The sequence below is a fragment of the Chrysoperla carnea genome, chromosome 3 (genome assembly GCF_905475395.1).
Source record: "Chrysoperla carnea chromosome 3, inChrCarn1.1, whole genome shotgun sequence".
In the NCBI taxonomy this organism is placed as follows: Eukaryota; Metazoa; Arthropoda; class Insecta; order Neuroptera; family Chrysopidae; genus Chrysoperla; species Chrysoperla carnea.
The window spans coordinates 38,814,724-38,837,390 of NC_058339.1; the positions used below are offsets into that span (position 1 = coordinate 38,814,724).

Here is a 22,667-nt window from a genome sequence, read left to right on the forward strand (position 1 = left end):
TTATTTATGCTGCAGGAAGCCAATTATTTGATTGCCAAATTTAATTTCCTGATTAATCAAACTGTTAATTTGATTATGTAAAAGTTCGATAATTATTAAACAGACAGAAAAAAAATTCCAACTTTCAAAAAAATTACGGATATACAATTACGGGACGGAACACTAAACACCATATAAACGAAGATGAAGAAGATGAACCTACTATACTTAAGAGAAAAAATGAAAAAAGAACTGATAAATACATAACTTGAATATTATAGTGAAATAAAGTACTCTACAAAGTTCTTCGTTTATTATGGAGATGATATTCAAAAAGCTAGCAACATCCACAACAAACTAAACAGCAAAACTAAAAGAGCAAAAGCAACAAGCAGCAGCATCTCTTATAAAGAGATGAAGATGATTATTATTATTATTATTACTAAGGTATTTTAATAGATATGTAAAAATCTTCACAGATGTGAAACACAAAACGAATACAATCAAATAATATTAACAAGAAGATGAAATACAGAAAAACAAAAAAAAATTATAAAAAGACGAAAGAAATAATACATTAATAAATAAGAGAGATAAGGATATATATATAACATATTATAAGAAAAAAAATTATATATATATATAATGTTTGGGGCATGTTGTGCGGAATCGCCGTTTGCCCCACCCGTGTGTAATATTCATGGCTGCCCACAACCCAGTTAGTCCGACTCCGAGTTGTCTGGTGTGACTAGACCCACCGTCAGTTGTGACTGGAATTTATACATTGGCGTATTGTATAGCTCATTTCATTGTTTTTTTTTTTGTTTTTTGTCTTATTTAAAAAAAAATCACTTTTATAAAACTTTTGAGATTAAAACAAGTTATTTTTAGTGAATTTAAAACAAAAAAAAAAAATTGTGTAATTTTTTTATTAAAAATTAATCACGCGCAATTAATTTTACAAAACGGCGTAAAAGTGTGTAATTTTGTAATTGGGAGGGAAATTATTTTTTTTTGGGAAGTGTTTTAATTTTAATTGTTGTGCTCTTTTTAAAAAAAAATTTTTTTTTGGTGTGTAAATTGTTGTTTAAGTGTGGTAATGTATCATACTTGTTTTAATAAAAGACGAAAAATTCATGAAGGTTTTAAAACAACTCAATGTACTTTTTCAACAAGATCGCTCAATTTTATTTACAAGTTGATGATTGGCGACGAAAAAGACATTTTAAACAAATTAAATAATTAAAAGAAAAAAAATTAATTATTGAATCTACACACAAAACACCACACCAGAAAAGAAACTCTCGTAAGTGAGGCAAGTATTTTTATTTTTATTCATTTTTTTATTTAATAATTTTTATCTATTTTGTTATTTATATTTATAAATATAAATAAACTTTCCGTTCTTCTTTTATAACAATTTAGCATACTTTTTTTAAAATGTTTATTTAAAAAAATTTAAATTAGTTTATATATTTTAAAAAATGTCGTGTTATTTTTTATTTTTAAATATTTATTTTACCTATTTAATATAATAAAAATATTTTATTAATAATAATAAATATATATAAATATACTCACCGCAGCAGAGAGTTTTTAATAACTTGTTGCGTTTTTATTATGGACGCAATATTATTTATTAATCAATGTTGTATTATTCTTTGATATTGAGTGAGATTATTAATATAAATTATTTACTTAAAAAATTTATTGAAAAATTATATTCTCAACAGTTTAAATCCATAGAAGCAAGAGTTTTGACAAAAACACACCCTTGCGTTTCTATCTAACGTTGCGTCGCACCGCCTTATAATTACGTACAATATATAGTGATAATAAATGATATTATTTAAGAAATTTCTTTAATCGCAACTCTATACGATTAAATAGAATTTTATGTGCTTCACAGGCAAAGTCTGAGACCACTGTTTCATTTAGTTAAGGTTTTCGTAATTTTTTTTCTATTTAATTACACAAAGACTGTACAATTTTGAACTTTAAAACACTCATTGGTAAAATCTCGCTTTATTGCACTAAAAAGTTGATAATAATTTAAATTGTAATGTAAAATTTAAAGCTGGGATGGACAATATCTGTCAAATCAGCTAATTTAAAGAATCACTGTAGATAAAACCCCACGCTTTAAATTTTACATTACAATTGAAATTATTATCCATTTTTTAGTGCAATGAAGCGTGTTTTTTAGTGTTTAATAGTTAACCAAATTATTAAAAACAATATAATTCTCATTAATTTTGATGTTGACGAAACTCATGTTATGTTAAAAATGCTATGTTATCTAGAATTATCTAGAAGAAAATACAATAATGCCTTTTTTTCTAAATTTTCAATATATACTGTTCAATATAAAATTTACAGCAAAAGAAAAATTCATGGCAACGAACCACATTTTGGTAGAATTGTAAACTTATTCACTCAAGCTACTCTGGCTACTTCAATCGCAGTGATCGAAGCGATGTATTGCAAAAATATCGTTCTCGAAATACATTAAAATGCAAAAATACTATTATAGAAAAAACCCTTATATTTTTTTCGGCGCTCTCGCGAAAACGTGATTATACATCTTTTCAGAGACATACAAATGATAAAAAATGAAACGAATTTGTTTGAAAAATTTAATTGCATCAAAATGATATTATATTCTACATTCAACTCGTCAAAATTCAGCTCCGTGCATGAGTTTTATTTCAGGAATTCCCATGGTAATGCCACACTACTTTTATTAATATAATTTTATGGATGAACATATAAGTCTGTGGTGTGTATATGTATATGGCTTACATAAAAAATTTAATATTTTTTTCTTACTTTAAATGTAATTATGTTAATTTACATTTTAATAATTAATGGAATTTCTTCTTTATTTTCACAATTTCTAATGTAATAAGTTTAATTAATTGTTACTATTCAATAACTTTTATTTAACATTTACTATACCAAGTACATGTAAACAATTGAAAATTAGTCATATTTTAAATAAAACGTTAAATTTATTGCCGCGCTGCGATCGATTTAGTCTTTTCTTCCACCTACATTGCATGGAATGAATAAAAACAAAGATCAAACCAATATAACTCAACTTAACTTGTTTCCATTCGAATTAGTCTGTTTGGGTCATTGACAAGCTTGTCGTCACTTTATACAATTATAAATTAGGTTATTTTTCAAGAAATCATTAAGTGATAATCCAGTTCAAGTTAATTTTTAATTTCACTTTTTGTCATCTCTTTTACGACATTTTCAAATTTTGTTAAAATAGGCAAAAATAAGTAATCGATATTCCCTTTTCTTAAACATTAAGCCTTAATAAAAAATGCTACAAGCTTATATTTAAAAATAAATTTTGATCTTAATGATTTGCATAATTTTTCCCAATACTTCCCAAATTTGAAGAGGGTATAAAATGAGTTAAAACCACGATAATGAAAGTTTCCCGAGCGCCTTGAATGAAGAATTTCTAAAAGTGTATTTATCAATGATATCATAAATTGACAGGCAAGGTCAATGTATCAATTATATATATTTTTTTTAAATCATAATATAAAAGATTTGTCTTTCCGTTCTTTGTAACTGTCTGCTTTGAGAAAGATTTATTCAAAATTGAATTTGCTTTCAATTTGTTCATTATAATATTTCGTTCATTATAAAATTAATCTCAAAACAAACATTGCACGATCATAATTAAGTTTATAAGCAAAATTTAAAACAATGCAAAACGATATTTGATTATTCCAAAATAGAATGGGTATGTTTTTACAGACCTCACTGTAAGAATACAAAAATATAGGTTTATAGAAATATAAAAAAATTAAAACAAATTTCTATGGATTAAAATTTTCAAAATACTGTGAAAGATTTTTAAAATACAGCGAAATTTTTTTCTCAGAACGAATTAAATGATTTTAATTTAATGATTCATTTCAATTGATATTTCTTTTAAAATTCTTAATGAAATTTGATATTTAGCATAGAGTTTAAAATTACTGCGAAATATTTATATTTTTTTCAGAAATAATTAAATTCACATGAACTGTTTTATACTATGATTCATCAACTTAATTTGTTTTGTGATCTTTTAAATTGAGTAAAGTGTTTAATTGATTTCTTAATTATGATTTCACTAATTACTTTAATGTAATTAATGTCAATAATTTTGATATAGTTATTTATTAAAAATTAAAAACACTTTAATTAATGGGAATGGTTTTCTCGGGAATGAAGGACACAATAAGTAAACTAAACTTTAATTAATTTCATTAAGAAAATAAATTAAAATTATTTAGATAAATTTTTTGTGATCATAAATGAATTTGTTTTCTACCAATACCATGTGTCTCAATACGTTGCCTCGTTTCCCTTTTCATAGAAATTATCAAATTTTTAGCATAAATGAAAGATACGAATTTTTTTTCCTTCTGATTATAACTTATATCACTGTATTTCAAGTTTAGCTCACTGTAGAACACTTGAGGATCCTTTTAAGGGCTGACAGAAATAAATTGGACTAAGATAAACGATATTTTACATTCATTTGACATCATTACTACAAAGTATACTAAATATAATTATCTGATTATAAAAATATAATTTCAAATAACTTGTAAAACACGCTTTATTGGAACATGAACTGAAATGTTCAAAATAATTTCAAGCGTTATGAAAATTTAATTAAAAAAGTATTGTTTAAAAAATTTCATGGGGAAATAACTTTAAAGTGAAGATGAATTTTGTTATAACTTCATGAATGTAGACGAAAAATAGGAATGAAATGTTTCGATATCTGTATTAGATTTCGAAATATCGAGAGCTGAATAACTAAACAAAATTTTTTTTTCGTACTTGACTCCCACTACCGTGCTTATACTTCCTTAATTAGTCGGGCACAACGGACCGACTAGTTTTGAATAAATCTATCATCCATCTATTTCCACCGTTTTCCCATAAGACCAATGTTAAATATGCCTACTTTTGAAGTCATTTATTTGTTTAAATAATCGGGCAACCCCTCTAAAAATTTCAGAATTTATTTGGACTTAGTCCAACTTCATATAAAAAAATCAAGCGCGTATATCCTTAAATTAAATTTAAAAATTATTTTTTACTGTTTAATCTTTATTGGCCATATTATTCAATCAATATTTCAGTAGCAGTAGTCTTTTTTTAGTTTTTAAAAATATTTTTTTTTTTTTACTATTTTATTATATAAGAATTGGAAAATTAGACTTAATTTTTCATAGAATTACATTATATTTTTCGCGTTTAGTCGGCGATTATTTAACTTCTTTTCCAACAATATCATTTCTGGTTATTGTGTTTTAATATAACACCGACGGAAATTTTAAATTAAAGAGATAATTTATTTCAGAGAATATAATTTTATAAAAGGATGATGTGATAAAAATGAGTAGAACTAAAAATTTCTTTGCTTCGATTGTATCGTCCTATATTTATAAAAAAAAAATTTAGGAAAATTTTAACCCACTTGTATCGACTTGGAACTTGTTCAAGAAAAAAAAGATAGCCAATCATGGACATTCTCGTCGGAAGTGCAAACAAAAAACTTTGGAATAACTGCGTTTTTTTTAAAGATTTTTATTAATTATAGTATGATTAATTAAAATTTCATAATTTGTAAATTGAAATTATTAACGTGTGTAAATATAAAAAAATTATTATAAATAATAATTATAAAACGCCATCTATGAACAGTAATCTGAAGTAATCAAAGATCAGAATCACTTAATTAATAGGTAATTGTACGCCTTTAATTATTATTACAAAGTTGTCGTTTTTTCGATTGAGAAAAAGTTTTAGTTACCTAGTTTAAGGTATTATATTTGTAACTATATTCGCTATAGCATGTTGATAACGCAAAACCATAAGTTTTTACCCTACCAAATATTATTTATTATATATATATTACATATCTGTGTAACGAGCCTGTGGAAGTTTTCACTTCAACAAATTGAAAATAGAGCCAGTTCTTTTTACACAATATAACTACTATTAAGTCACTTTTCACTCAATTTACAATTCGCAAAGTGCACCGGAAATTAAATATACTGTAGAGTCCCGATATTTGGAGCTTTATCGGGACAATTAGTGATTGTTAGAATAGATAGCTTTACGATAATTTAAGGCTTTATGTTTGAGAATTATTGTCATTTCGTATAGTCAAATTTAATTAACTTAAGCGACGTTTTAAGAGAATATTCAAAAATTTTCAATTATGCCCTTTGTTTTTGATATCACCTTGTATTAATATACTATATACATACAAAATATTAAAACAGAGACAAGCATACTATACTACGTATGCCCAGAATCTAACCAAACAGGTTCGCTTACTCTTTATATAAAATATATATATTTACAACACATATGATACAACTGATTATAAGGGCATACACTCACTATAACACTGACGAAGTGGCAATTAAGAACAAAATATTAAGGATGTAGGAGCGTGTTTGATCAAGTAATTTCAGGTCAAGTTTGATCAAGAAATAAAAAAAAATACATATTTTCAATTTTGATAGTGAATTGTTGTATGCCTGGCTCAATTTTCGGTTTTTTTTTTGTTTGTTTTTAAAAATTAATTAAGATTTTAACTTTAATTTAAATAGTTTTTTTTCCACCGACTAGTTTTGGAGAAATCTATGAAAACATATTATCCATCTAACGTTTTACCACAAAACCAATGTTATATGCCTACTTTTCAAGTTAAATATGCTTACTTAAGAATTTACTTAAATAATCGGAAAACTCCTCCCCCCTAGACTTAGCCCACCCTCATACAAAAAAATCTAGCCTTTGTGCTCGTACATCCCTAAATGAAAATATTTTCGTAAAAGAGTTTTCATAATTTTTTGAGGCTTTTGGTTTCGTACCCAACGTATACACCTAAGTCAAAATAAACGCAAAACCATTCAATTATATGTAGTGTTATAACTATAACATTACATATAATTCACATAAAATGTTATAGTTATAACACTTAGAATGGTAAAACACGCGCATTTTTTATGGCACAGAGTGTAAGGGGCAAAAATGATGAAGATAATAAAGAGGCACAAAATACAAAATAATATTTATCTCAAAACCTTGGATTAGTGTGAATATGACTTAATCTACTCAAAAGATAGAAGTAACTTCACTACTCAGTCAAAGAGTAATGTTTTAAATACACATACATACATACATACATACATACATACATACACATACGAACCTTACACAGTTTAGTTTTAAGTAGTAGTCAACTCAGTCCATCATTATCATCATAATATTATTCTTTCTATTTATTTTCTTTAGCAACTCGGCTGAGTTGATATTCACTTAACTGAGTAGATGATGTTCACGTATAAAAGAAGGTGGTACATTTTTATGCACCACATATATACATGTTTATTGCATACTACAATGCAAAAATAATTTTAAATAACAAATTAACAACATACCTACATATACAACACAATCGATCTACTCACCTGTTTATGTGGGTGTGTGAATTTTGTTGATTTTTGCATTTATTAAGGTTGTTGAGGCGTTACAGAAAAAAAAACACAATTAACTTAATATTTTGAGGTAATTGTTCTTAAACATGTTAAAAAATCACCATTTAATTTATAAAAAGATTATAGAAGTGGTAGTAACCCTATTAAATCCACCCTTAGAAGCTACAGATTACAAAAATTTTCTAGATTTTTGAAGTGAGTATTTCTTTAAGCACGGTGTGCACTTTTGGATGAATAAAAATCATGAAACTCCCATTATCATCATTTCCATACATACTACATTCAAAACAACGATTCTTACCCGATCACTGAAGTAAAGCAACGTTGAGCTTAATTTCTTCTAGGATGGATAACCGCTCAAAAAACACTGTGTGTTGTTGCTTTTTTCCACTTCTGACGACAGCCACTTCTAAGGTTGGTTTTAATGGGGTTTCAACCAATTTTAGTTGTCTTTTGAACTCTAATGTATGTTAAGTGACTCCAAAAACTGCCGAGAAACGATTTCCGATGTGCAATTTAGAATTTTCAAAATTTTTTTATTATTGCCACTTCTTGGGGTGATTTTAATGCGGTTGCAACCATCTTCAGTTACTTTTTGATGGCTATTTCATGATAAGCGACCTCAAAAATCCCCAAAAATGGTTGTTTTTTTTTAATTTTTTTATCACTGTCACTTGGAGTGCTTTGAGGGTGGAAAAACTACCCTCTTTTTTTGTTACTACATGTTACTGAAGGTGTGAGGAACGCATATAAGAATTTGCCCATATGCAAGACCAAACAGGACTTGCATGATCAAGACCAATGAGTAAGACAAGGATTCGTTACACTAAATTCGTTAAACAAATAAAATAGTCAAATACAATCTTGGTTTTGGTTTCTTGTCCAAGTTTCATTTTCTTCTGAAAAAGCTTGGTTGTCTTAATTATTTTAAAATAAATTATTAACCTAAATAATAAGCTACCCAATTATTATATAAATTACGCTACCTTTGTTAAGAAAAATTCGATTTTCTGTTATTACCAATAACTGTTTTGATGAAAAAGTTGGGGTACACTTTTGTTAACCACACATTCAAGAATATAACATGTTTATTGCATACATCCACTGTAATAGTAAAATACAATACAAAACGAATTTTAAACAACATATCTACGTACACTGTACAGTGTACACTCGATCTACTCACCTGTGCTGTAGGTGTGGGAATTTTATTCAATTTTGTTGCATTTATAATAAATATTTAAAAATAAATATTTATTATAAATGTATCTAATTTCAATTTGTATATTTATTTATTTATATTATTTAAATTGATATAATAATACCTTTGTGTATTGTAGATAAATATATGTATTTTAATTAATATCTAATAATATTTTTATTTATAATATTATTTTGATGTTTATTAATCATTTTTATAGATTTTTTTTTACCTAATAGTTCAATTAACAATTTTTTTACCCGATCATCTTAGTCAAAATAAGTGGTTAACCTAGAGGAATCTAACGGAATAAGCAGAATTTTTGTACAAACCTTTATTTTCATAGTATAAATGATCACGCGTGCGTGTCCTTAGATATTCAAGTTGAAAGGCCTCAAAATCAGTTTTTTGTGAATATTTCGTTTCTTTTGCCTGCAATAGTATTAACGTTTATTATAAAAGTTGTAGAGGATAAAATTTTCTACAAATTTTGTCGTAAATTTTTTTTTGTACGTTGAATCGTTTTTGAAATAGAGGGTGAAGAAGATGGTGCACTCAGCTTAACGTACTTCAGCGTGGGTGACTATTCATAAATATAAGATATTAAATAATTATTTAAGTAATATTTAATGAAAAATTAAGGTAAAAAATCGCATAATAGACTCGGATTCACTATTAACCCTGTCTATTATACGATTTTTTCACATAATTATCGATTAAATTCTGAGCTATACGAATCTTAATGGAATCGAAAGTCAATATTTATAAATATAGAGTATTAAATAATTATTTAAGTAGTATTTAATCAATAATTAAATTTTTATTAAAATTGTGGTAGCATCGTTCTTAAAAAGATGGAAAATTGGAAAGAATAAACTAAAATTTTCATTTTTTTTGTTAATATTACCGATAGAATATTAAAAACTAGCTCTACTCGTGCGAAATTCCGCAGTGCTGTGACCAAAAATAGACTAGATAAATAATATATAAGTGAGTAATTTACTTTCTCTTTATTTATAGGCAATTTTATTACAGATATGATATACAAATTACATAAAGAACAAAATTAAATATTTATATTATTTCTTTAATCTGTTTTTTCCTAAACAGTATATTTTTAGATCGTGAGTCCATTTTTCGTCATTACTCAGCACGATAAGCTTAAAATGATGGGTAAATCATGAAATTTGATAAAGGAATAAGGAAGATCTCTCATGGGCAGGAAAAACAGGCCAGGAAAACAATATATAACGTGATAAAAAACATTTTTTAATGCTAAAGTCAATAAAATATTTTCATAATATTTAATTATGTCAGTATGTCAGTTCCTTGAATTATTAATGACAGTAACTATTCAGAGGATAATTTTTGGAACAATAGGTAAATAAATTAATACTTTTTAACGCAACGAACAATCAACGATTGTGAAACGTTGCGTTAAAAAATATTAACTTATTTGCCTATTGTTCCAAAAATTATCCTCTGAATAGTTACTATCAATAATTTTTAATTCTTTATGATTCATTACTATAAATTAAAGTCATTTTTACTTTCTTTAAATAATCTAGATACACCTAACTACTAGCCTTTTAAATCTAAGAATTAGTCCACATATCAATCAATCTCCACATAAATTATTTAGTAAATAATTATGATATGTAAAAATAATTTTCAAATGAAGTTTTTTTTAAATTTTATTTTTTAAATTTCTGAATATTTTTGTTTTTTAAATATATATAAAAAAACATATGTAGATATATGTATACTGAACACATAGTTGTAAGAGTTAAGAGAGATATATTCTAATAACGGTATTGATATATCTTTCAACTTATATATTTGAATTGTCAGGTGTTATAAACCAGAAATATGTGCTTGCTATATTAAAATTTTTTATATTAATTCATACATACTTTAAATACGTATACTTACTTTTACAAACGCAACAGGTATGTAATTGAAAATATTTAAAAAAAATTTAAATAAAAAATACTTTTTAAGGTGTTAGACTACAAGCCCGTGCTAAAATTTTTCCGGTGAATTGACCCACTAGGAATTAGGAATCTATATGTAAAAGTAAGTTTAAGTACCATGGCGTAAGTTTTGCGCGGTACAGGGTGAGTACAGTTGAGAATTGAATGTCACACTCCTTGATGTTTCACCCCTGCACAAGGAAATATGTACAGCTTTGCTGAGGACTCACTCGTAGGGAATTGACGGGAGATAACGTAGGGTTTCGGAAACTAACATAAGGCTTCGGAAATTGACGGGAGATGAAAATTTTTTCTGAGCTTCCGGTACCGAGGTTAGTATCCAACAACGCCGCACATATTTTTCAATACAATGAAACTTTTTTGTTAAAAAATTTTTTATTTAAAACTAAAAAACGTCTATAAACAAAATCTGGTGGAGGCGATTATAAAATCAGATCATGCTTTCCAAAAAAATGCAATTTCAATTCAATCGGAAACTAGGAAGTTGATTAAATTTAGCTTAACGTAAATAAATAAAAGCTTGTAAAATACATTTACACTTGGATGAAAAGGTACCCAAGACTCACTTTGAGTATTAATTTATCAAAAAGGAGTGAAAATTATTTTTTAAATTAACAATTCACCATAATTTTCTCAAATAAAGATAGATAATGCAATTTATTAGAGATTTTTCAATTTTTTCTTCTTTTTTTTTTGGCAAAGTATATAACAAGTATTTTGCAACGGAACTCTTTATGGTAAAATTCCTTCCATTTGCTTGCATGTATACCTTGCTCCAAATATAAAATAATTATTTAAAAAATATGAAAATTGTATTCTTTCGTTGAGAAATATTGTCTGAAAAAGATCTCTAATTGATTTTTCCACTTTCCTCATGGAGCTGAAGGCAAGGAACGAAATATATTATAACTCTATAAAAAATTATTTGAATGAGAAACAACCTAATTAACAAAAGGTGATTAAATAAATTTATGGGACCTAATCAACACTAAATAATGAGTTTTGAATGTTTTTTTTTTTTTTTTTTTAAATTTAATCAATTTTTTTTTTTGTCAAAACACCAAATTGATTTTTGTTAATTTTAAATTTCTCACATTCTTATAATATCATCAACAGATAATAATATTTACAAGGTCGAACTATAATCTTTGGCAGAAAAAAAAAGACCTAAAAATGCATTATGAAAAAAATACCTTTTAAATCAAAAAATAAAAGCAAAAATGTAATGTGTTGAAATATTTATTTAGTGTAGGTGTACTGGTCGAGATTGAAGGTGCAAAGTGTGAATGAGCAAGAAAAGTTCTATTTTCGTTTTCAATCTTAGAATGTAAATTTTCTTTCGACATTTAGTACATCTATTTAATAAAGGGTAAATGTTGACATTTTCTTGAATAAAACTCGAAAAAATGTTAGGTGTGCAGGCGCACATCTTACGCAGACATTAAACTTGACCTGGGTTTTCAATCTCAATGAAAAGCTAACTCTACTCCATAACTAGTAATCGAAATATGAACACTTTAAATTAGAAAGTTGTTATTGATTAAAAAAGTAACATTTTTTGTTCAAAATATTTTTCCGCAAACTGTACAGTTTATGCAAAAACGTACCGAAAAGTTTTCCAAAATTGTGTTTTCGTATCAAAATTGTTTTTTCGTAAAATTGTATCTGTGAAATCTAGGCACTCTTTGACAAAAATTTTCCAATAAATCTAATAAAAGTGGTTTGTTTTTCTATAAAGGCTAGTTTTGTTCAAACTGAATGAAAAAAAGCACAAAAAGCTAGATTTTTGCCATCAATTACTGTCTAAACTATTCAATTTACAAAATAATGTTTGCGTATTTATAAAGAACATCTTTCTAATCTAAAGAGTTCATCTAATGTTTGTTATTTATGAATCAGAGTGAGGTTTTAAATAAAATTAAAATAATGAATCCATATTTGACCTAAAAAATAGGGTATTACTCTTATTTGGCTACCACTCCAAGTGAGAGAATGATTTCTCCAGAGATAATTTCCATTAAGGCTTATTTCGAAGAATAAATAAAGGAATAAAATTCGTTTGATATCGATATAGCTCATACGTTATTTATCAAACTCTTGATATATTTGAGCTAGAATTGTAGTTTGAAGGAATCATAATAATTCCTTTTAATTGGCGTCCAGATCGAATTTCCGACCTATTTTTCCAAATACATATAAACAATGTTTAGTAAAATTTGGTAAGAAAATTGAACATTTAATTTGAAAGTTTCTGATACTCTTGGGCAGCGCCTGGACTATGGATTTTTATTTTAAATAAACCTAAAATTACTTAATATAATAATTACTTTGGTACAAAAACATTTCTTTGAAAATTTTTTAATTAATTTACACTGAAAGTCATTATTATAAACAGAAATCTTGATTCATGTGAACTAATAAAAAAATCATCACATCTATATCAGAATTCAGCTTAAATAGTAGCGGTTGCATTGCACTGTCTATAATATAATGATAAGTTTATATTCATTTTTTTTTTTCTAAGAAATTTAGTTTTTTTGTTTGTTTTTTTCTAAACTGGAAGAAAACACATAGTGTGGCTTAAATTCTCTTAGAATAATGCGGTAGAAAATAAAAAAAAACTTTTAACGAAAAGAAAACCGACTTCAAAAGAAAAACTTTTCCATAATAAATTAATATGCAGTAAAAAGTAAAAAAATAACGATAATGTAGTTAAAATTATTGTTATTTTTGGAGTCGTTGTCAGTCAAAAAAACAACTCTGACAGAACAGTTGGATACATTAGGTTGGCTGACACCGATTCCAAAAATAACAATAATTTTAACTACATTATATTATCGTTATTTTTTAACTTTTTAGTGCATATTAATTTATTTTGGAAAAGTTTTTCTTTTGAAGTCGGTTTTCTTTTTGTTAAAAGTTTGTTTTTTATTTTATGATTTTTAGTGAATCTGAAGTACACTAACTAATTTGTCTCTAAAAAAAGAATCACCGAAATCGGTTGGCGTGGTATTGAGTTATTCGCCCTCTTGTCCTGCATACTAAATGCAAATTAAAGTTTTTTATGGTTTTCGCATGAATGCTGTTGTCAGAACTGGACCAAAATGGAATGGGACCACACGGGAAGCACCAGCTTTCAAACAAATAAAGACCGATCTAAATCGGTTCACCCAGTCGAAAGTTCTGAGGTAACACTCATAAAAAAAGAAAAAAAAATACAGTCGTATTGATAACCTCCCCTTTTTTGTTTGAATTCGGTTAAAAATAGTTATGTTTGAAGTATTTACCTGCGCTCCCACCATTTTGAACATATCTAAAATAATTTGGAAAAATTAAACAAAGAAGAGGTTTTCAGTTCCGGAAACAATGAATCCATTTGGAAATAAACAGGTAGAAAATCGTTTCAATTCATATTTTCGGCGAGTTTTCTCTCAGTCTCCCGTTTTATTACAAGAAATTCATTGACTATTCGTAGAAATTCGCAAGCACCGGTGAACTTATAAAAACAAATTCAACTCTTTCGACCGCTTAAAGGATCAATTTTCTTTAAAGCCAACTTTATCTTTTTTTAATTCTCAATAAGGCAGAAAAAAAGATTAATCGAATTTTCATGTTGGTCTCATATTCTAATTATCATCGAGGAATATAACAATAATACCTTTGGTTTTTCATTGTTAGTTATTTGGATTTTAAAGTAAAATATATCAAATACACCTCTGTTTCTTATTGATTTAAAAAAATTAAGTAAAATAAATCAAGTAATTCTATCACACCGTTAAAAGTAAGTTTAATGATGTTTTTATTGTGTAAGATTTACATACTTATATTACACACTTATAAAAAAAAAAATACAAAATAAGTTTCGTATTATTTAAATTCCAAAACAGCCAGCAAGAGAGTAACAAGTAGTCAACTTACTTACTGCTAGTCAGTTAACTCAACAGTCACCAATCAAACAAAACAAGTTGAAAACTGTCAAATATTTATCATTTTGCTATCAATATTGATATTTTAATATCTCATATTATAATACGTTTGTACTACAAAATACAAATGTATTTACAAGGTGTATCATTATAAGAGAAAATGGTCCATTTTTGGGTAAAGTAAAGTAGTACGTATCTAGTGGATAATAAACCTTGGATCACTGTTTTGAATGTAGAAGTAGCTATTGTGTTTTAAATCGCATTCTACCTAAATCACTGCGTATTTGGTGGATATTTTGAGCAGTTAAAATTTAAGAAAGCCCTCTGATCAACGATTATAGATAATTTCAATTATTTTGTACACCTTTATTGGCTGAGTACATATGTTAGCGCATATATGTAACACTCCCATATGGTCTGTTGGCATAGGATAGACTGTCCCAACATTACGGTGCTGACAATATATTATTCACTCTATCCTTCCTGAGACGTCAACTTGACCTTTCTTTAAAACATCGTAAAATAGCAGTAACAAAGGCGCAGAACAGGCTTATTTATACTATAGAAACTGATCATATAGGACTATTACATATACGGACAGCATTAGAACTATCTGGCTTCTTTTGTCGGGACAGATAGTTCTTCCAGCTATAGAAACTTATCATGTAGGAGTATTACATATATAGGTTATCGAAGCATAAATAGAACAAGTAAAATTTAAAAAAATCCCGACAAATGCGATTTATTCTTTGTAAAACGATTTTTGGAAATTTTGCTATAAAATGTTCTCAATCAACTCGGTTGGACCGTTTAGGGGCTACGATGCCACTGAGAAACACCCAGACGCACAGACATACACTTTAAACTCATAACACTCCTTCATAAATCAATATCAAAGTGATGGTCAAGAACATCAGATGAGATGAAAAGGATACTTATAGAGCTATCATTTTTTGGGACAAATTTTTGGAAATATTTTAATTGAAATTGAAATATTTGAGTTGACTTTGTTCTTTTGAATTATTGTTTAAAATTACCTAATTATTTTACCATTTCTTCTGTTATAGAGATCCTAAAACTTCTCTGAACTACTTTTCCAATTCTCTCAGAGTGATTGGACTACGTTTTTTCTATTTATGCTTCTCTCCACTCCGTATAATAACCCCATCAGACGTAGGAAGTCATCTAAAATCGAAATAGCTTTAAGAAATATTTACGATTAGGCATCAAACTTCTCTCAACTATCTTCATGAAGATAATGTTTTTTGGAAAAAATTTGGGAGTCTAGTTAGTTCCAGTGTCAGATAGATTCGATCTCTCTCTCTCTGTCGACAAATAAGGAAATAGTCTTATCAATAAAAGCTTTTCAGAATTACTTCCTATATCTCCAAGATTAAAACGCAGAAGTAAATTCTTTAATCGAAATGATTCTTATAAAATTAAATATATGTTTACAGGTGTATTACTGAAACACACTGTACATACATATGGTAAATTAACCAACAACTTTCATAAAATTATATAAATAACATAAATAAAATTGTGGAAAATATATTACAAATGTGTGGTAATACTTCTTTAAAAATATATATATATATATATATATATTATTTTTGTTTTTATACGGAAAGTTCCAAATGAGAGATAGATGATAGATTTATGTTAATTTTTAAATATACACATAATTTATTGATAATGATGATTTTATTCGTATCTGATGATCTGATTAAATGTTGTTCATTAAAAGAAGAAATTTGTGGTGAAAAATATGTTAAATTATGGTAAACAGTTTTAAATTAAAAAATACGATCTTTTTAAATTTTAATAATATTTGTATTGATATTAAGAGCAAAATTTTGATAGTGCACAAGTCGTAGTTCGTAGGACATCACTCTTTTTGTTAAATGATCAATAAATACTTGAAAGTTATAAGGTTTCATTTTAAAACATCTCAGAACATGGCAAACTGTTGATCTTGGCGCAGGGTAGTAAACGAACTAAAAATATTTTGTATGTTTTTATAGTTCTGATACAATACGCTCCAAAATTATTACACAAGATAATGGTACACAGAATTAAGAAACTGAAACTGAACTTAAATTCTTTAAATTAGAATATCTATTTGAAATTTTGAAGTCATACTGGGTTATGAGTTACATTTTTAAAGATACTTAACCGAAATCAGAACTGTAAACTCAGCCTACTACAATTTGACAAATAGGGCCTTTACTTACATGTTAGTTGGTTAGAGATATTGAAAAAAAAGATTAGAAAAAGTTAGGTTAGGTAAGTTAGGTTATATTGGCTGTCCACGAAGGACACACTTAGGCTATAGAGCTCATTGTAATACCATATATGTGTTTTACCACCTTTCCGCTGTGATTTCAATTACCAGCTCCTCTATTTCAGAGGCTGAGTGCACCTCTTTCACGCATATACGCATGCACTACACCAGCCCATCACAACTATTAATTAAATTAATTTTGATGCGACGGCGGGAATCAAACCCGCTATCCTAAGCATATCTTATATGACTAATAAGTAAAATTTCAAATAGATATTCCTATAAATAACGAAACTATGAGGGTGTCTTCATCTTAAATGTGTATATATCAGTTATATGTATATCATTCTTTGTTCTTTTAATGCAATAGTTTTGGAACACTCCATATTCTTTTTCGATTGAAAAACGTTGCAATTTCTCTCAGCACAATAAGTTTTCATATTTTACAATTAATCACATTCCCATTGAATGAATATCTATTTTTATTTTAAAACAATATTTAAAATGACTTTCCTGCTATTCAAATCAAATGCAAATATTTTATAAATAAAACACTGTAATTATTAAAATAATAAAGCATTAAATTTTTTTTTTTGTTAATACAAAAATTATCAAAACAAATTTACAACCTTGGTGTTTTACAAGATATTTGCTAGTAGTGGCCTACACAAAATCAGCAAGACCCCAAAAAACTAGTGTTGCACGACGGACGAACCCACCCAAAAAATTTTAAAATTTTACCTCGCCCTTGACTTGAGCACAGATATACATATATCAATTTTAATTTAATATATTATGGCTTGTACGTTCTAAAAATCAAATCAATTACACGTAAAATAAATGTTTTAGTTTTTAAATGTCAATATCTTTTTGCTATATGAATTATTTTTGGAATTTATTTGACAAACATTTCTGATAAATTTTATATTAATGGGAGGTATTTTTAAAACATATTTCATTTTGTAATCTCTTAAGTTAGCAGAACAAGTTGTGTATAATTCATAATTTGTCTGTCTTTGGCCTCTACATCATTAGGCAAACTATTTAACCTCGATGAAGAAGTCAAATCTAGCATACATGTTTGGAATAATTTGAAAGTTGAAAATTTTTGTATGCAATAATTCTGATATTGTCCCATAACTCAAAATATATATCGAAGAAAAAACATGTAGGTCTACAAATTTCAAAGGTGGACTTAACACATTCAATAAGTCGTTCGTACAAGTCCAACTCGAGGGAATCTAATTTTTTTTAATAAATCTAATTTCTATTCCAAGAATAGAAACATAACCTAAGTTGTCCCTTTCTGCTAATGCGATTGTGTCAATCACATCACTAATTTATTATAATATTTTATAAGTGGTTGAACCAATTAAAAGACATGTTGCATTTCAAAACAACAATATTTGAAATTTGCTAGACAGACAGTATATTACTTTCATACAAACAACTCACGCGGTTGTGTCAACTTCAACACTCAACCCCGTACGGTAGTTGTATCACATTCGTGGCCCCATTCCCATATTTGCTCTCGCGACGAGGTCGAGATAACTTCATATGGATTGATATTAAGAATAAAATTTTTAAAATATCTTCAAAACCAGATATATATTTATTAGCTTATTTTTTAGTTCAAAACGTAGCTTTCTGAACATAGTAGTGCTTAGTGTGATTGAATTATCTAAAGTTATTGTTGACACAAACATCCAATTGCAATTAATTCCTTAAACAAAATGGCTAACTAAGATTCTCATTTTCGTATACTATTTAGATTTCTTACAATTATATTTCCAAATATATTGACTTTGCTCTGCTAACTTAAAAGTCGTTGAATTTTTTGATACAATAAATTAGTAAAATAATAAACGGTTTAATTTTTATTGAAAAGTTAACCTTTAATTGTATGCTTCCTAGAAAAATCTTACAATTTTCAAAGGTCAGAAAGGTGTCATACTTATACTTAGATTATTATAATCTTCTACACATGAATGCAAGAATAAAGAAATGTGTATCAAAAATTAGAATCTTGAGACGCTTTTTAATACTATAAACAATAAATCGTGCCCTTAGGATCTTAAAGACCTTTTAATATTTCAACGGCTAAATATGTAAGCTACTTCCTAAAATGAGACAGGTTGTAAGAAGGTCATTTACACTGACAAAAATTTCCTTGGTTTCTCCGTATTTTTATAAAAAATTGGACAAAAACCACATTCTTAACAAAGGAAGTTTTTTTGGCAGGGTATTTGTCACTTCTATTATGATTTTAAATTTTACAATATAAATTCTTTTTTCGTCTATGAAAAATGTAGAACAAGCAAACTTTTTTTCTGTTCAAAGCCAAACAAGGAGGTGTTTTTTATGAACCTTGGTCTCGCAGAGCTGAGTCTTGGTCTTGATCTTAATTCATATAGATAGTGTCTTGGTATTGGTCTTGTCGAATTAGTAGATACTATATTGGTCTTGGTCTTGAAATTTGCAAGACCAAGACTGCAAAATCTAGGATAATTTTCATCATTAACTGCAATGTAATTAATTGCTTTTCTTCGGAATTAGAGATATTTCAGAATTCAAAAATAGGGAACTTTAAGTATAGTTTTTTTTTAAGGCACACAACACACACACAAAAATGCTGATGCAAAATTTATTTCCATTTCAGTTAGAGAGTTACACCTGAATGAACATGCGTGGTTATTCAATGTGTTTATTACCTACTGCATCACTAACGACATTCACGTTAGCAATACTACTAATATTATTAACATTCATCATCAACCAAAATGTACGATCGGATGATGACCAAACCAATGACCACGAAAAAACAACACCAACGACATCTGATACAAAAACGATAATGGACACAACGGATTTATTAAATATATTCGATATCGAGAAACCACAATTTAAAAAACCACATCGTGAAGATGATGTCTATGTACCAAAACCATTAATCAATTTATATGAACAATTGACCAATCAAGTGGATGATTTTGTATCAATTCCAAAATATGGTATACATTTAACAACAGCAAACACCGTACGAAGTTACACACATTTAGGTAAGTGTTCACTTACACTTTACCCAAAGAAAATGTGGCGGATTTGCAAAAAAAAAAATTAACCATCTGCATGTTTCATCCGCCACTACCAGAGAATATCAATAACCAACTTGGTCTCTTTTACTTCTTTCAGAAAGTGATGTAGACCGAATATTTCCACCTGGAGAAAATCGATTTCGTTTATATTTTGATGTAACGAAAAAAAATAAGGAAACTTTAAAAGCAGCGGAATTATTATTAAATCGTGAACCCATACCAGTGAATCGATCTAGTTATCAAAATGTTTATGTGTACGATATCATTAAACCTGGTAAACGTGGTAAAAATGAACCGATTTTACGATTAATCGATATGAAAGTTGTGAATATTCGTTATGAAGATTCAATAAGTTTGGATGTTTTACCCGCTGTGGAACGATGGTTAATTAATCCTAAATCAAATTATGGATTACTTGTGGAGGTTACAAAAAATTCTCATACGCAACGTATGGCCCATGTTCGTTTGCGTCGGTCCATAAATGAGCATAAAAGTCATTGGTTACAGTTACAACCGTATTTGTATATTTACACAGATGATGGCAAAGAAAAAGGAAATATGTCATCCTCAAAGGACCCTCATCAAGGATCGTCACGTGTAAAACGTTCTAAACGTGCTAGTCAACATCGACGTGACGGTGTTTGTAGGAGACATTCGTTGTATGTGAATTTTGAACAAGTCGGTTGGGAGGAATGGATTATTGCTCCCCGTGGCTATGAAGCGTATTATTGTCATGGTGAATGTCCGTTTCCGTTAGGTGATCACATGAATGCTACAAATCATGCTATAGTCCAAACATTAATTCATGATTTGAATTATAATGCTGTGCCAAAAGTGTGTTGTGTGCCTACGAAATTTTCCCAACTTTATATGTTATATAAAGATAATGATAATTCGGTTGTGTTAAAAAAATATCGGAATATGGTTGTTGAGGGGTGTGGATGTCGTTAATTTTATTTTCCTCCTGTATAAAAAATAGTGATTGTGAGTAAATTGTCACTTTTGGAAAGTGTATCAAATACTTTCCAACTAAGTTTCTTAGATAAGATAAAATCTCGAAGAAAAGCGAATTTGTTATGTTATAGCAGCGTAATTTAGAATATTTCTCTATCTGAAAAGAACTTAAAAAATGCATAACACTCTTGGGCCAATAAAACTGAATCAATATGTTGGGTAAAGTTTTTTCTCTCGATCAGGAGTCGACAAAAATGATTATTTAAAGATGTACGAGCTCCAAGGCAATTTTGGATAAAAGGATTGATTTTTTTTTATATGAAGTTGGAAGTCTAAATTAATTCTGAAAATTGAAGGGGGGGGGGTGGTTGAATAGTAGCAACTCATGTTGCTAGTAATGTTGGGTAATAGTAGCAACTAATGTGAAAAGCTCGTAGTTTTTGAATTGAACTGCAAAAACTGAAAAACATTTTTTCATCGAGTACACAGTTTTTCATGGAGTACGGAGGTAGCACAGCTTTTTTTTGCTTGCAAAACGTAGTTTTACACTCCCCTGAAGATTTCAAATAACATACCAGAAAAGCAGCTTACATCGCGTTTTGCGATTTTAGTTTTTTTTTTTTTTGTACTATTTTACTGGCATATGTTTGATCCATGAAAGGGCAAGAGAAGCTAAGGCTAAAGCCATTTTCAGCTACATGGCAGGCAGGGAGAAAATGTATCCCCCATTTGAGTACTCAGTTTGATTCAGTTTTATTGTCCTTTACTGTACATTACGAATATTTTTATTCAACGATTTATTGTGAAAGAAAAAACAATAATTTTAGCAAATGTCGATAAAGAAAAGTATTGTTTTAAAGTAAACATACATTGTATATTTTATTTATATAATAAAAACGTGAAAATGTAACTAACACCAGTGATTTGTTTTAAATGTTTCAACATTACCTCTTTGATGGGTATATTATTAAAATTGAAGTAAAGTAGGTAATGTTTAACAATTTTAAAAAAAAATGAAATTTATTGAATTTGTTGAAAGACATAGCGCAAATAATGTTATGATTGTTTGACCTTCAATACGACCGAACACGTCTCAAATACAAAGTTATGAAATAAAATTTATGCGTAATTTCAATTACTAGAACATTTTCAATTACTTTTATTTTTGAAATATTAATTTTTAAACACGATAAATTTTCCTTTAAATATTAAATTTTATTTTTCGTTAATTTCAAAGTAACGGTAAAATAACTAGGTAAATTCAATGATATACACCGTGTTCTGTTATTGACTGCAGATCGTTGGCCTACAAAATAAACTCATAAAGACGAAGGAAAAAGTTATTTACCAATTTTGGATCCTAGGCCTAGTTTGCGAGATAATTAAGAAAATAAATTAGTATAATATTAATAAAAAGTAAATAACTTTATCGAATCACAGTTCAATAAAATATTGAACTCATTTCCAGCTTTTTTTTCAATGCTCTGAATACTACAACTAGAAAGAGATTCAAAGGGGGGTGGGGCGTTACAGTGGCAGAAAATACATTGGTAAAAACACAAATACCATATACTTTGTACGCTTATCGCGACATTACGGCCATTAACGCCACCCTTCTGTAAGGATATAGCATAAATAACTTTTTACGGTAAACATTTTGTATATCATGAATATTAGTTCCAAAATATTCCCGAGA

General features: G+C 27.8%; 1 protein-coding gene across 1 annotated transcript; it reads left to right on the forward strand.

The window, feature by feature from the left end:
* The first annotated feature begins 832 nt into the window (after nucleotides 1-832).
* LOC123295472 (protein decapentaplegic-like) lies at nucleotides 833-21,905 on the forward strand. Its single transcript, XM_044876843.1, has 3 exons — nucleotides 833-1,294; nucleotides 19,582-19,981; nucleotides 20,115-21,905. The coding sequence occupies exons 2-3, from the start codon at nucleotides 19,600-19,602 to the stop codon at nucleotides 20,966-20,968; spliced, it is 1,236 nt and encodes a 411-aa protein (XP_044732778.1). The 5' UTR covers nucleotides 833-1,294; nucleotides 19,582-19,599; the 3' UTR covers nucleotides 20,969-21,905.
* Nucleotides 21,906-22,667: the final 762 nt, after the last annotated feature.